The 13,024-nt window shown below is 50.4% G+C and overlaps 1 protein-coding gene and 1 non-coding gene across 2 annotated transcripts in view; one reads left to right on the top strand and one right to left on the bottom strand.

The window, feature by feature from the left end:
- Positions 1-9,800, bottom strand: part of SSR1 (signal sequence receptor subunit 1) — a 29,330-nt gene extending 19,530 nt beyond the window's left edge. Inside the window, exons 1-2 of the mRNA XM_062184339.1 lie at positions 9,626-9,800; positions 7,319-7,431 (exon numbers count right to left, since the gene is read on the bottom strand). Of these exons, the coding sequence (XP_062040323.1) occupies positions 7,319-7,431; positions 9,626-9,704 (192 nt within the window). The 5' untranslated portion in view covers positions 9,705-9,800. The remainder of the gene's footprint in view (positions 1-7,318; positions 7,432-9,625) is intronic.
- LOC133757261 (small nucleolar RNA SNORA40) lies at positions 2,319-2,445 on the top strand. Its single transcript, XR_009865632.1, has one exon. It is a non-coding gene; the product is annotated as a small nucleolar RNA SNORA40 (small nucleolar RNA).
- Positions 9,801-13,024: the final 3,224 nt, after the last annotated feature.

Below are 13,024 nucleotides of genomic sequence, written 5' to 3' on the forward strand. Positions count from 1 at the left end.
GTAGATTGGAATGAACTACTCCTTCTTCACGGATCTGCTGGAATTAGTGGCATGGATTGTAAGTTAGAAAAAAACTTCTAGCGCATGATGTAGTTGTTGTGCTACAGCAGGCTAAGCTACAGCTTGGAACACACACATCCCGTATCAACCGTGATAGTTTACGGCCCAGCTGCTCTGCTTCCAATACAGCTTCCTTCTAGTGCATCCTGGGAGACAGATCATGGGCTAGCCCTTGGGCTCCCGCCAACCATATGGGAGACCTAGACTGGGTTCCAGGTTCCTGGCTTTGGTTTTGCCTCTCAAGTAAATAAATAAAATTTTTAGAAAAAAAAAAAAAGACTTATCTGAGGGGCTGACATGCTGGCACAGATTAGCCTCCACCTATGGCACTGGTAGGGTAAGCAAACAGATAGAAATTCCCACACTCTACTCCATAAATAGCTGGCTGGTTCCCCAAATGGCCATAACAATCAGGTCTGGGCCAAGCCAAAGCCAGGAGCCAGAGCTCTACTGGGGTCTTCCATGTGGGTGGCAAAGGCCCAAGTACTTAGGCCATCTTCTGCTGCTTTTCCAGAAACACTGGCAGGCAGCTGGGACTGGAACAGACATCCTGATATGGGATGCTGGCATCGCAGGAAGCAGCTTAAGCCGCTTCATCACAATAGCAGCCCCAAAGACAAAGATTCTTATACTTGGGCTTGTGCTCTGGCATAGCGGGTAAAGCTGCTGCCTTTGGTGCCAGCATTCCATGTGGATGCCAGTTCAAATCCCAGCTGCTCCACTTCTAATCCAGCTCTCTGCCTATGGCTTGGGAAAGAGTGGAAGATGGCCCAAGTGCTTGGGCCCCTGCACCTATATGGGAGACTCTGAACAAGCTTCTGGCTCCTGGTTTCAGATTGGCCCAGCTCCAGTTGTTGCAACCATTTGGGAGTGAGCCAGGAGAGGGAAGATCTTTCTCTCTATCTGTATATAACTCTGCCTCTCAAATAAATAAATAAAATCTTTAGAAAAGAAGACTCATCCGAGGGGCCAGCATGGTGGCATAGATTAGCCTCCACCTACGGCGCTGGCATCCCATATGGGCGCTTTTTGAGTCCTGGCTTCCTCTTCCAATCCAGCTCCCTGCTAATGGCCTGGAAAGCATCAGAAGATGGTCCGAGTGCTTGGGTCCCTGCATCTATATGGGAGACCAGGAGGAGGCTTCTGGCTCTGGCCTGGCCCTGCCCTGGCTATTGTGGCCATTTGAGAAGTGAACCTGCAAGGCCTCTTTGTCTTTCCCTCTCTCTCTCTGTAACTCTGCTTTTCAAATAAAATAAATCTTAATTTAAAAGAGGAAGTAACTGGCACTGGTAAAGACAAAAAGTGGGTAGCAGCTTAAGGTACACAAACTGCATGTAAGCAAGTGAGTAGCTTAGCAGAATCGAGTCACTGAGAAGGATCAAGTCCTGCAGTGACAAAGCACAGGTCGAAGAGCTAGCCTCAGAAGAGTGATGACAGCTGCGATCAAGGAGAAAATACAGCAAGGTCAACAATTTCTTTAGAAGTGGAAATCAGAAAATGAGGGAGTTCACACTTGACATCAAAGGCAGTACGGCTACCAACAAGGACTGATTTTAGGGGCTTGAAAGTATTAATTGTTTCGAATACTGGTTATAGAAAACTGGAAAGTATATGAAAGTAAAGGTGAATAACTTATTATCTTAGAGGTAACCAGCATATTCTAAGATGTACAAAGCTTAGTACCTGCTGCCCTGTAAACACGAAAATATTTCTGCTATTATAAACTGACTGAGTAGGGCAAAAAAAGCCTAGAAACACTGGCTGCCCATGGGGAGACAAGCTCAGTGTCTTGGAAAGTGGTTAGGTAGCCACTGAGCAAGGGGAATTTGCACTATATCTCTTGTATAAGGTCACTTCAGAAGTGGTATTAAAAAATGTTTATTTTTGGCCGGCGCTGCGGCTCACTAGGCTGGTCCTCCGCCTTGCGGCGCCGGCACACCGGGTTCTGGTTCCGGTCGGGGCACCGATCCTGTCCCGGTTGCCCCTCTTCCAGGCCAGCTCTCTGCGTGGCCAGGGAGTGCAGTGGAGGATGGCCCAAGTGCTTGGGCCCTGCACCCCATGGGAGACCAGGAGATGCACCTGGATCCTGCCATCGGATCAGCGCGGTGCGCCGGCCGCAGCGCGCTACCGCGGCGGCCATTGGAGGGTGAACCAACGGCAAGGGAGGACCTTTCTCTCTGTCTCTCTCTCACTGTCCACTCTGCCTGTCAAAAATAAAAAAAAAATAATAATAATTTTTAAAAAAATGTTTATTTTGCTGCACTTGGCATATGTTTTTGTCTAATTTGGACAAAGACTGACATACAGGTGCAAAAAATAAATCCTCTTTTGCAACCCAGAACTCATTGATCAGTGTGAGTTTTGATACATACAAGCAGGAACAGACGCCTAACGTGGTTAAATGTGATGGGTGGAGTATTTGTAGCTATAAGGGTTGGTATTAGGATTAAAGATCTTAATGTTCCTATTTTTCTGCTGAGGTGGTAAGTCAAGCTGGCTTTTTTTTTTTTTTTAAGGCTTTTATCTGAACAAGTCTGGAGTGGAAGGTGTATCTTAATGTATTGGAATATCCCAGATAAGTTTTATTTTTGAGTGATGGCTTAGGCAGAGTGGACAGTGAGAGAGAGACAAGGAGAAGGGTCTTCCTTTTGCCGTTTTTTTAGCCTCCAATGGCCGCCGCGGCCAGTGTGCTGCGGCCAGCGCACCGTGATGATCCGAGGGCAAGAGCTAGGAGCTTCTGGTCTCCCATGGGGTGCAGGGCCCAAGCGCTTGGGCCATCCTCCGCTGCACTCCCGGGCCACGGCAGGGAACTGGTCTGGAAGGGGGGCAGCCGGGACAGAATCCGGCGCCCCGACTGGGACTGGAACCCGGTGTGCCGGCGCCGCAAGGCGGAGGATTAGCCTATTGAGCCGCGAACACGGTGAAACACAGTTTGTTTAAAAGGGCTGAAAATTTAAAAGAGCTAACCAGATGACTTTGGACAGTGGAAGGAACTGCAACATGGGGACTTTCTTAATGTTAAATAAAAATTTATTATTAACCTTAAAATGTTTATTTTATTGCAAAAACATTGAAAACCATGAATATTCAGGGCCTGCAGAAAGTTCATGGAAAACACATCTTACAAAAAATCTATGCATGGACTTCAAAAATTTTTGTGCCAAAATCATCTTTTTATTTCATTTTCCATGAACTTTTTGAAATATTATTATTCCTTTTAAATTGAGACATTTAAACATTTTTATTTTTAAAAAAGGATTTGTTTATTTGAAAGGCAGAGTGATCGAGAGAAAGGGAGAGATACAGGGAAAGAGATCTTCCAGCTGCTGATTCACTTCCCAAATGGTCCAACAGCCAGGCCTGGGCCAGGTCAAAGGAGCCAAGAACTCCACCAGGTCTCCCTCCACATGGGTGTCAAGGCCGTCTTCCACTGCCTTCGCAGTGCATCAGCAGGGAGCTGGATCAGAAGCAGAGCAGTGGGGACTCAAACTGACACCACGACAGGGGATGCCAGCATGCCAGCACTGCAAAGAACCTTAACCTGGCGTGCCACAACCCAGCCCCAAGAATAATTTTTTTGACAGAGTGACAGAGAAAGATAGATTAAAATCTTTGGTGTACTGGTTCACTCCCCTAAACGGCCAAAATGGCTCGAGCTGACTCAGGCTGAAGCTGGAAGCCAGAACCATCCAGGTCTCCCTCATGGAAGGGGAAGGCAGAGGCCCAAGCACTGGAGCCGTCCTCTGCTGCTCTTCCAAGTGCATCAGCAGAAAGCTGGACTGGACGCGGAGCAGCTGGGATTTGGACCAGTGCTCGGGTACGTAACGCTGGCCTGGCAAGCGGCAGCTTAGCCGGCTGTACCACAACGCCAGCCCCGTTACTATACTTCTGATAAAAACAAAAGCAGAGCAGGTATCTGGTATAGTGGTTAAGATGCTGCTTGAATCCAAGTTCAATCCCAACCTCCTATATCCTTGGTACAGCTCAAGTAGTTAGATCCTTGCCACCGACACGGAGGCCCAAATTAAGCTCTTAGCCCCAGGCTTCACCTGGCCCAGCCCCAGCTGTTCCAGGTATCTGGGGTAGTCAACTAGTGAACAGAAGCTCTCTCTCCCCCATCTCTCATCTCTCTGGACTTTCAAATAAAATGGGGGAAAAATTCTTAAAAAAAAAATAAATAAATAAAAATCGATCATTTCTGTTTTAAAAAAAAATACTTGCAGGAAAGGATGGCAAGTTTCATCACAACCCATAGCTTTAGAGAGGAAAAGGACAACAGGACAGAAAAGTCAAAGGTGATTTTAAAAAATACAAAGCTTTGTGCTGAAACAATTTAAACCAATAACTCCCATCAAAACCAGCCACTGAGACAGCTGTTGTGGCCTAACAGGTTAAGCTGCCACCTGCAATGCCAGTATCCCAAATGGGCACCAGGGTCAATCCTGGCTTCTGATCCAGCTCCCTGCTAATGTGCCTGGGAAAGCAGCAGCAGATGGCCCAAGTCCCTGGGCCCCTGCACCCATGTGGGAGACCCCGGATGATGCTCCTGGCTTCAGCCTGGCCCAGCCCTGGCCGTTTTGGCCACCTAGGCCTTGAACCAGCAGATGGAAAATCTCTCTCTCTGATTTTCAAATAAATAAAGATAATTAAAGCGCGCATGCACACGCACACACACACACCCCCAGCGTTTTTATCTCAAAGCTTAGGAAAAGCTCTTTTCCTTTGCTTGAGTCCAGGACACAAACTCAGCGGCAAGAGTTCCTCCTCTACCTCCCAATCTTCCTGGATGCCGTGGGAGCTGAGGACAAGCTGGTAACACTGAAGCTTGGGAGCAACTGGAATTCTAGATCAGAAGTTCCAGAGGTGCCTTCTGTGCAGTTTTGATTCGGGGGGCCCATTTTTCTTAGAGTCCACACACAGCCTGCTATTGCCACAATGGTCTAGCACAAAGGAGAACGCGCTTTTCCCTGTCTTCCCATTTCACTCTACCCGATTTTCTGATTTGAGAAAAGCAACAGAGTACTAACACTTTTGTACTAACTGACCAGGTGGGAAGTGCACGAGCAGAGCTGTTCTTTTTCCTCTAGTGGTTCTCCCAGTAGGGGAATCAATTAAGATATGAAAACGTCCTGACCAACGTTATAAAAACATCAAAGATCTAACAATTTCCTTCTCTACCCTCTTCCTCCACGGTAAGTATATTCCAGTGCTGAAGAGCCTAATTTCAGGAAAACGGTTGTAACAATATGATGCTGGCAGCAGCACTGTGGTGCACTAAGTTAAGCAACACCTAGGACTCCAGCATCCCATATCTGAGCGTCAGTCCAAGTCCCAGCTGCTCCCTTTCTGATCCAGCTTCCTGCTCATGCACCTGTGAAAGCAGGTGGATAATGTCCCAAGTACTTGGAACCTTGCCACCCATATGGCAGACATGGATGGAATTCTGGGATCCCGGCTTCAGCCTGACTCAATCCTGGCAGTTGTGGCCATGTAGGGAGTAAAACAGTGGGTGTCTATTCCCACCCCCTACTCTGCCTTTCTAATAAATAAATCTTAAATATGTATCGTACTCAACCTTAAATTTCTACACCCCTAAATCTCTCTCTTGACCCTCAATTTCCAGATGGATTCCCTTCCTCAGGTGGCCCCTTTCCTCTCAGAATATTTACTCCCCAAAATAAAGTAGGACTGTATCGATCTAGCTCAAGCTGTTCCTCTATGACGCAGACTGAAGACGCACAGCCCCACATAAGCCCTGGAAGTACAGTACACAAACACGACAGGGATGATGGAGAGGGAGTCTGGGAGGTGTACAAATTAGCAGAGGTGTGCCAGTTCTGCCCGGGTCAGTTAATGAATATGCAGACATATGAAAATGTAAGTCACAAACATCAACATAACAGCAAGACTAGCGTAGGTGGAAGGCACATGCCACAAAAATACGGTCTGAGGCGGGGTCTGACACAGTGGTTAGGCTGCTGCTTCCCCTATCGGAGCGCCCAGTGTGGGTGCCGGCTCTGCTCTCTTCCTGCTGAGGTACACCATGGAGGCACAGGCCGGGGCTCTGGCATCTGCACAGGAGACTGAGACTGAAGTCCCGGCTCCTGGCTCCAGCCTGGCCCAACCCTGACTACTGAAATGAAATGGAATGTGAACCAGTGCATCTCCCAGCTGTCTCTCTTTGCCTTTCAGATACAAGAAAGTCAAAAGAAGTCTTCTATATACAAGACTTGTTGGCATCGGAACAGGAAAATGGGGAATTGGAGGTTTAATCTTGAAGAAACCAACAAAATCTAGAATCATAAAAGGTTTGACATTCAAAAACAGAAAGATTACAGCAAACTCAGGTAGGAAACAAAATCAGCTAGATGTATACGCAAAGAGCTAGATTCCAGACCAAGATTCTTACCAAAGTACTACAGTTAGATTTTAAAATGTCAGTGTTGGACAACTTCAAAGAGGTCTTCTCTACTCTCTTACTCTCCACAGGACCTATTTATGTACTATTTACTGTTGCCCCTAGCTATCTGCCACCAAAATCATGCATACAACAACCCAGGAATACAAAGCCCAAGACAGCAGAGAAAATATCTGGTTTCTTCATCTCCGCACCCAGAACAGTGCCTGACACACAGGACTATCAACACCTGCATGCTGAAAGCAAGGACACAAGCAGGAAGAAATGGAGAGCCAGAGAAGTGAAGTCAGAGTGCGACACGGCAGGCTTCCCAAATCTGTCAATGCATGGTTCAGTGCTATTCCCAATATCTGGTCACCTCCCTGCAAGTGTCCACATGTCTCCCTCCCATCCCAGAAAATACTCATGCTCTGTCCTCAGTGACTGGCCCCTACTGCCCCAGTCTCTATCAACTCATCACACTAACCAGCCTCTTAAGGTCAGAGTTTTAATACCAAGTTTTCATACGAAAATAATAACTTCTAGGCACAGGCATTTGTGAACCTAAGAGTTAAGATGCGGGTTCATACTTACACGACATGGTGAAGGGCCTGGGCTGGATGCTAATGCAGAGCCTGGAAGGCAGCAGTGATGGTTCAAATAACGGTTCCCACCGCCCACACACGAAACCCAGACTAAATTCCCAGCTCCTGGCCCAGCACCAGTAACTGCAGGCACTGGGGGCAGGGGTTAACCAGCAGATGGGAGCCATTCCCTCTCCTTCTGTCTCTCAATTAAAAAAAAAAAAAAACTGTAGAGGTATCACATGCCTCTAGTTATTAAAGACTACAGAACACTAACCAAATCTGTGGGTTCATCTTCCTCTACCTCAGCCTCATCATCTTCATCTTCGATTACTGAGTCTTCCACTGTTTCTTCATCCTCCGTAAGATCTTGGGCCTCTGCTAATGAGCCTAAGGAGAAGATGTAAAATAAGCAGTCGATCCTTACCCTGGAATACCAATGCTTTTAAATAAAGTATAGGCAAAGCAGCTTTCCCTCCGGAGCAACTCCATTCCCACTTGAATAACGCCAACTCGCAGCCAGGGACAGCTGACCATGGTCTTAACGACCATGTTGATTTTAACGGGAAATGCTGCTTAATTATAAACAGCATCACACATCTGAAAAGACAAAGTGCAGAAAGTAAAGATGCCCTGAAGCCCAAATAAAGGACCTCAAGCAGTCTTGTTAGCAAATCAAGGGAAGTCAGTTTGCTGCAAAGCTAAGAAACTCCTAAATGTAATCCCTGTCACCATATAAAAAAACGCAACCTAAAGTCTAAACAAATAGTCTTCTCGATATCTAGGCAAGACCCACTGTCACTCAGAGCGGACCACAGCTGAAGCCCGTAGAATCCGCCAGCATGTAATTCCAAGGAACAAACAGCTGTGTCAAATCCCTGGTGAAAACCAGTCTGCATAAAACATTCTATTTAGTAAAAATTCTATTACTAATTTCAGGGTTAATAACAGAGAGAAGATTCTACTTCTTTTGTAAATGGCTTTAAACATGTCTTAAAACACTTGTTTTCTCCTACATTTAATATCACAAAGTAAAAATGTAACTGTTATAAATCAGTTTTATAAAAGGCAAAATAAGCCACACCGAATCCACTTCAGACAAGACCCTCAGAAGTTCAAAGCTGCAGTGACTCTTCTAACATTTCTCAGAACCAATGATGATGTGGCAATTCAGGGGAGGGAAGAAACCCATGTGCGCTGCTCAGTTTCTTCCAGATCCTTGGGTTCTCCCTGGCTGTTAGGATTTCGGCAAAACGTTAAAGAACACTGAATCGTGCAATGAACTGAAAAAGCTTCCACTGCTGCTTGGTGAACAAAGGCTAACATATGAGAGCAGTACATTCACAACAAGTCGTTTTCAAAAACCAGCACCAAAGAATCCATGTCTGACCCAGCAACTCAGCGTGATCCTTGGTTAAATTTGAGCACGTGTGAATATACATAATGCTTTTCCACTGTACTTTAGGTGGACAGCCAACAATTTCATTATTCTAACATTAATCAAATACCAGTTTCATGCCTGCAAAGTAGACCATTTTTCAACTGAAACTTTTTGAAACTTTTAACTTTTTCAAAGAAAAACCATCCCTCACAAAAAATATTTACAAAATATTCAATTCTGCTTAGATACTGAAAGGACATTTCAAGCATTTTTGAGACCTGTAAAATGTCGCCTAGGTTCAAAAACTAATTTTCTTTAAAAAGCCAGATAAAAACAAACTGGGAAGCCGGGGGTGTGGGGTGTGTGTGATCTCTCTCTCTAGCCAGCAAGTGAATTCATGAACACTTCCGGTGAATTCTCCCACTTGGTTTTCTGCCCACCCGATTCACTCCACCTTTCTTTGCTCCAGGACAGGCCTGTCCCTGTCCCTGATCTGCCACCCACACACTTTGCTTAAATTCGCAAGTCTGGTGAGCCCTCAGCCAGCCTAACTCTCCCCCAAGCCGGAATACGGACGTGCAAGGCGGGACCGGGGGACAGGACACGTCTCCAAGCCTGCGCGTCCTGCGAGGCTGTTTCCACACCACGTCACTGCTGGCCGAGAATAAGCCCACACAGCACAACGTAAAACCCCAGGGCAATACAGATGGTCTCCAGCACGATTCTTAGGCTAGCAAAAAAAAAAAAAAAAATTTTTTTAAAGCGGTTTGGGGAGGGAGAGGAGAGGAGAGCGGATAACCGCCCAGGGGCCCCCCAGTGCGCCCGGGAGCAGGACCGGGCGACTTTTCGGAAATCAAGGCTTCTGGTCAACACACAGCGGCCAGGAGCTGCCGGACGCAGGCAAAGAGGACGCGCGGGCGGCGGCGGCGAGCAGCGGCGAGGGAGTCCGCAATGAATGAAGGCGCGCCCCGAGCGCGGCGGCGAGACACGTCAGCCCCGCGCGCCCGCCGCTCCGGCCCCCGCGGCGGCCGCGGGTGCGGGGCCACGCAGCAAGGTCGCCTGGGCGCGGCCCGGGCCTCCGCGCGGCGGCTCCCACTCCGAGCGGGGTCGCCGCGGCGGCAGCGACAGGCCGGCGAGGGGACGCGGACCCCAGGACCGCCAACTCCAACCTGTCGCGGCCGCCGCCCTCTGCCCTCGGCTCACCTCCCGGGCCGCCTCGCAGCAGCACGGTGGCGGGGAACACGAGCAGCAGAAGCAGAAGCAAGCGGGGGAGGAGTCTCATGGTGCGGCCCGCCAAGTGTCCAGTCCCAGTCCGCGAATGTTCGTAGCTGCCCGGGCGGTAATGGCGTTACTCCTCATCCGGGCTCTGGGCGGGGAGGGGCGGGGCACGTACCACGCACGTACCTTCGCCACGCCCCTCCCTGACCGCGGAACGCCGCCGACGTGGCTGCTCGGCGCGGAGGGTCAGGGAGTCACGTGGCCGGCTGCAGGGGCCGTGGGGGGGGGGTGGTCCCTGGAGTTCTCGCGAGAGCTAGTGATGCGCTGCCGAACTGCGGTTCGCCGCGGGCTCCGGTCGCCTTCGCCTCCCAGCTGATTAGCATAGTCTGCGGTGGCTTTATTTGAATGACGATCCGCTTGTTGCGAGGCGCGGTGACCTTTGTACGGTTACGTGTAGATAACAGTGACACACTACCTTTTCGCAGCTTTTAGTTTAGGTGATGTCGTTCCCCCGTCCTTAAATCTGTGCGATGGAGAATCCTGGTGCCCTGTCTGCCCCCGTGTCTCTCGTGGGTAAAGCTCTGGAAGTTGTGTGCCTTTCTAGAGTTGTAAGTCCGCCTGGCGAGGGCCTGGCATAGACACCGGGGGCACCCATGCGACCCGCGTCCCCCACGGGGGCACCCATTCGACCCGCGTCCCCCACGGGGGGCACCCATTCGACCCGCGTCACCCACGGGGGGCACCCATTCGACCCGTGTCACCCACGGGGGGCACCCATTCGACCCGTGTCCCCACGGGGGGCACCCATTCAACCCGTGTCACCTACTGGGGGCACCCATTCGACCTGTGTCACCCACGGGGGCACCCATTCGACTCGTGTCACCCACGGGGGGCACCCATTCGACCCGCGTCACCCACCGGGGGCACCCATTCGACCCGCGTCCCCCACGGGGGGCACCCATTCGACCCGTGTCCCCACGGGGGGCACCCATTCGACCCGTGTCACCTATTGGGGGCACCCATTCGACCCACGTCCCCCACGGGGGCACCCATTCGACCCGCGTCCCCCACGGGGGGCACCCATTTGACCCGCACCCCCCACGGGGGCACCCATTTGACCCGCGTCCCCCATGGAGGCACCCATTCGACCCGCGTCCCCCACGGGGGCACCCATTCGATCCGTGTCCCCCATCTGGTGTCCATGCAGGGACTGAGCGCCGGGAGCGCAGGATTGGGCTGTGTGGGTCTGCATGAGATGCATGGCTACCCACGCGGCCACTGCGCCACAGCCGCCAGACCTCTGACCTGCCCCGGCGTGGCTGAACTGCACGGACAAGGGCCATCTTCCGCTCCTTGTGGCACCTGCTGTCTTCAGGTTTGCAGTCTGACCTGCTCTGGGCTCCTGGGGTCTAGCGGGTTTTCTTTCTCCTTATCTGTGAGGCTGAGACCCAAAGAGGCAAAAAGATGAGAGGTGAAGAGAGAGCTCCATCACTAGTTCACCTCCCAACTGCCCACACTGCCTGGAGCCGGAGCCGGGGCTGGGCACTCGGCCTAGGTCTCCCGTATGGACGCCGAGAACCTGCTTGTTTGAGCCATCCTCACTGCCTCCCAGGAAGCTGGAAGTGGACCAGAGCCAGGTGGAACCCAGGCTCTCTCTCTCCCCTATGGGATAGGGGCTTCCCAACAGCTAGACTAAAAGCCTGCCCCCTGGAAGCTTTCTGACAAACACATCCTTGTGTAACTTGCTGTCTTCTCACCACAGAAAGGAACGGATGGGCGTGCAGTGGAAGGTAAAGCTACAGACGTCCCGCCACACTCAGTCACTGCACGGGGTCTCGCTGACCCGGGTCCCATCAGAAGACTGGTATCTGGGCCACCACTTTGCATTCCTCATGTAAAGAGATTGTGGGAGGTCTGTGTCACCACCATTCTCAGGTCATGTTTAGACACAGCCTGAACCTGTCAGGATTCAATTCAGGCTTCACCTGTGATGTGCACCCCAGGGTCGATGGGTTTTTTTAGGACTGAATTAAGACACCATGTGTTAAAGATGAAGCAGGGACATGGTGCCATGGCTCACTTGGTTAATCCTCTGCCTGCAGCGCCGACATCCCATATGGGTGCTGGTTCTAGTCCCAGTTGCTCCTCTTCCAGGCCAGCTCTCTGCTGTGGCCCGGGAGTGCAGTGGAGGATGGCCCAGGTGCTTGGGCCCTGCACCCGCATGGGAGACCAGGAGGAAACACCTGGCTCCTGGCTTTGGATCCGCACAGCTCCAGCCATTGTGGCCATTTTGGGGGGTGAACCAACAGAAGGAAGACCTTTCTCTCTGTCTCTCTCTCTCTCTCTAACTCTGCCTGTCAAAAAAAAAAAAAAAAGATGAAGCAGAGACAAATAAAGTGTGGCTCCTCTGGATGTGATTAAGTTAGGGAAAATAAGGACATGAAAAGAGGCTTGCACGACTTCCCTGGGTACTCACAAATTCTGCTTGGCTGTGACCCACATTCTGCCCATAAGGCGCAGCTTTCCCTGGGTGCCCCCACCCTGGGAGCTCTGCCCCTAACTGGCTCCAATCCTTATTTTACAGAATTAAAAGATCCACTGATTATGGAAGTCCTCCCAAATATTCCCCACAGTCTCTCTCACCTTGCACCCATCTCTTGGTTTTCCAGAAATATTCCACATCCTAGTGACTCTTCCATAGGGCTCAGGCAAACCTGCAGTTGATGCCCCACGGTTGTTGTTTTGGTCCCACAGAATTGGAAAGAATATTTTTTTAAAGATTTTAGTTATTTGATAGATAGAGTTACAGACAGTGAGAGGGAGAGACAGAGAGAAAGGTCTTCCTTCCGTTGGTTCACTTCCCAAAGGGCCACAATGGCTTGAGCCGTGCTGATCTGAAGCCAGGAGCCAGGGACCCATATGGGATGCCAGCGCTGCAGGTGGAGGATTAACCTACTGCACCACGGCACTGGCCCTGGTAAGAATTTTTAAGAGCACTCTTTTCCTTTGATTACTTAGGATTCCCCTCAGCATCATTAACACATGCTGTGTATTAAGCATTGGTTGTCTTTCTGTTGTATTTCCCCCAGGGAATCCTCAACTGTCACCCTTCAGTGAGGCCTACTCTGACCTCTGCTTTAAAACTGCAGTTCTAGGGGCCTGTGTTGTGGCTCACTGGGCTAGACTGCTGCTTGCAATGCCAGCATCCTGTATGGGAGCACCGGGTTCCAGTGCTGGCTACTCTGCTTCCAATCCAGCTCCCTGCTAATGCACCTGGGAAGGCAGAAGATGGCCTAAGTGCTTGGGAGACCCAGAAGGAGGCTCCCAGTTTCAGCCTGGTCCAGCCCTGGCATTGTGGATATTTGGGGTGTGAACCTGTGTTCC

The sequence above is a fragment of the Lepus europaeus genome, chromosome 3 (genome assembly GCF_033115175.1).
Source record: "Lepus europaeus isolate LE1 chromosome 3, mLepTim1.pri, whole genome shotgun sequence".
Classification (NCBI taxonomy): domain Eukaryota; kingdom Metazoa; phylum Chordata; class Mammalia; order Lagomorpha; family Leporidae; genus Lepus; species Lepus europaeus.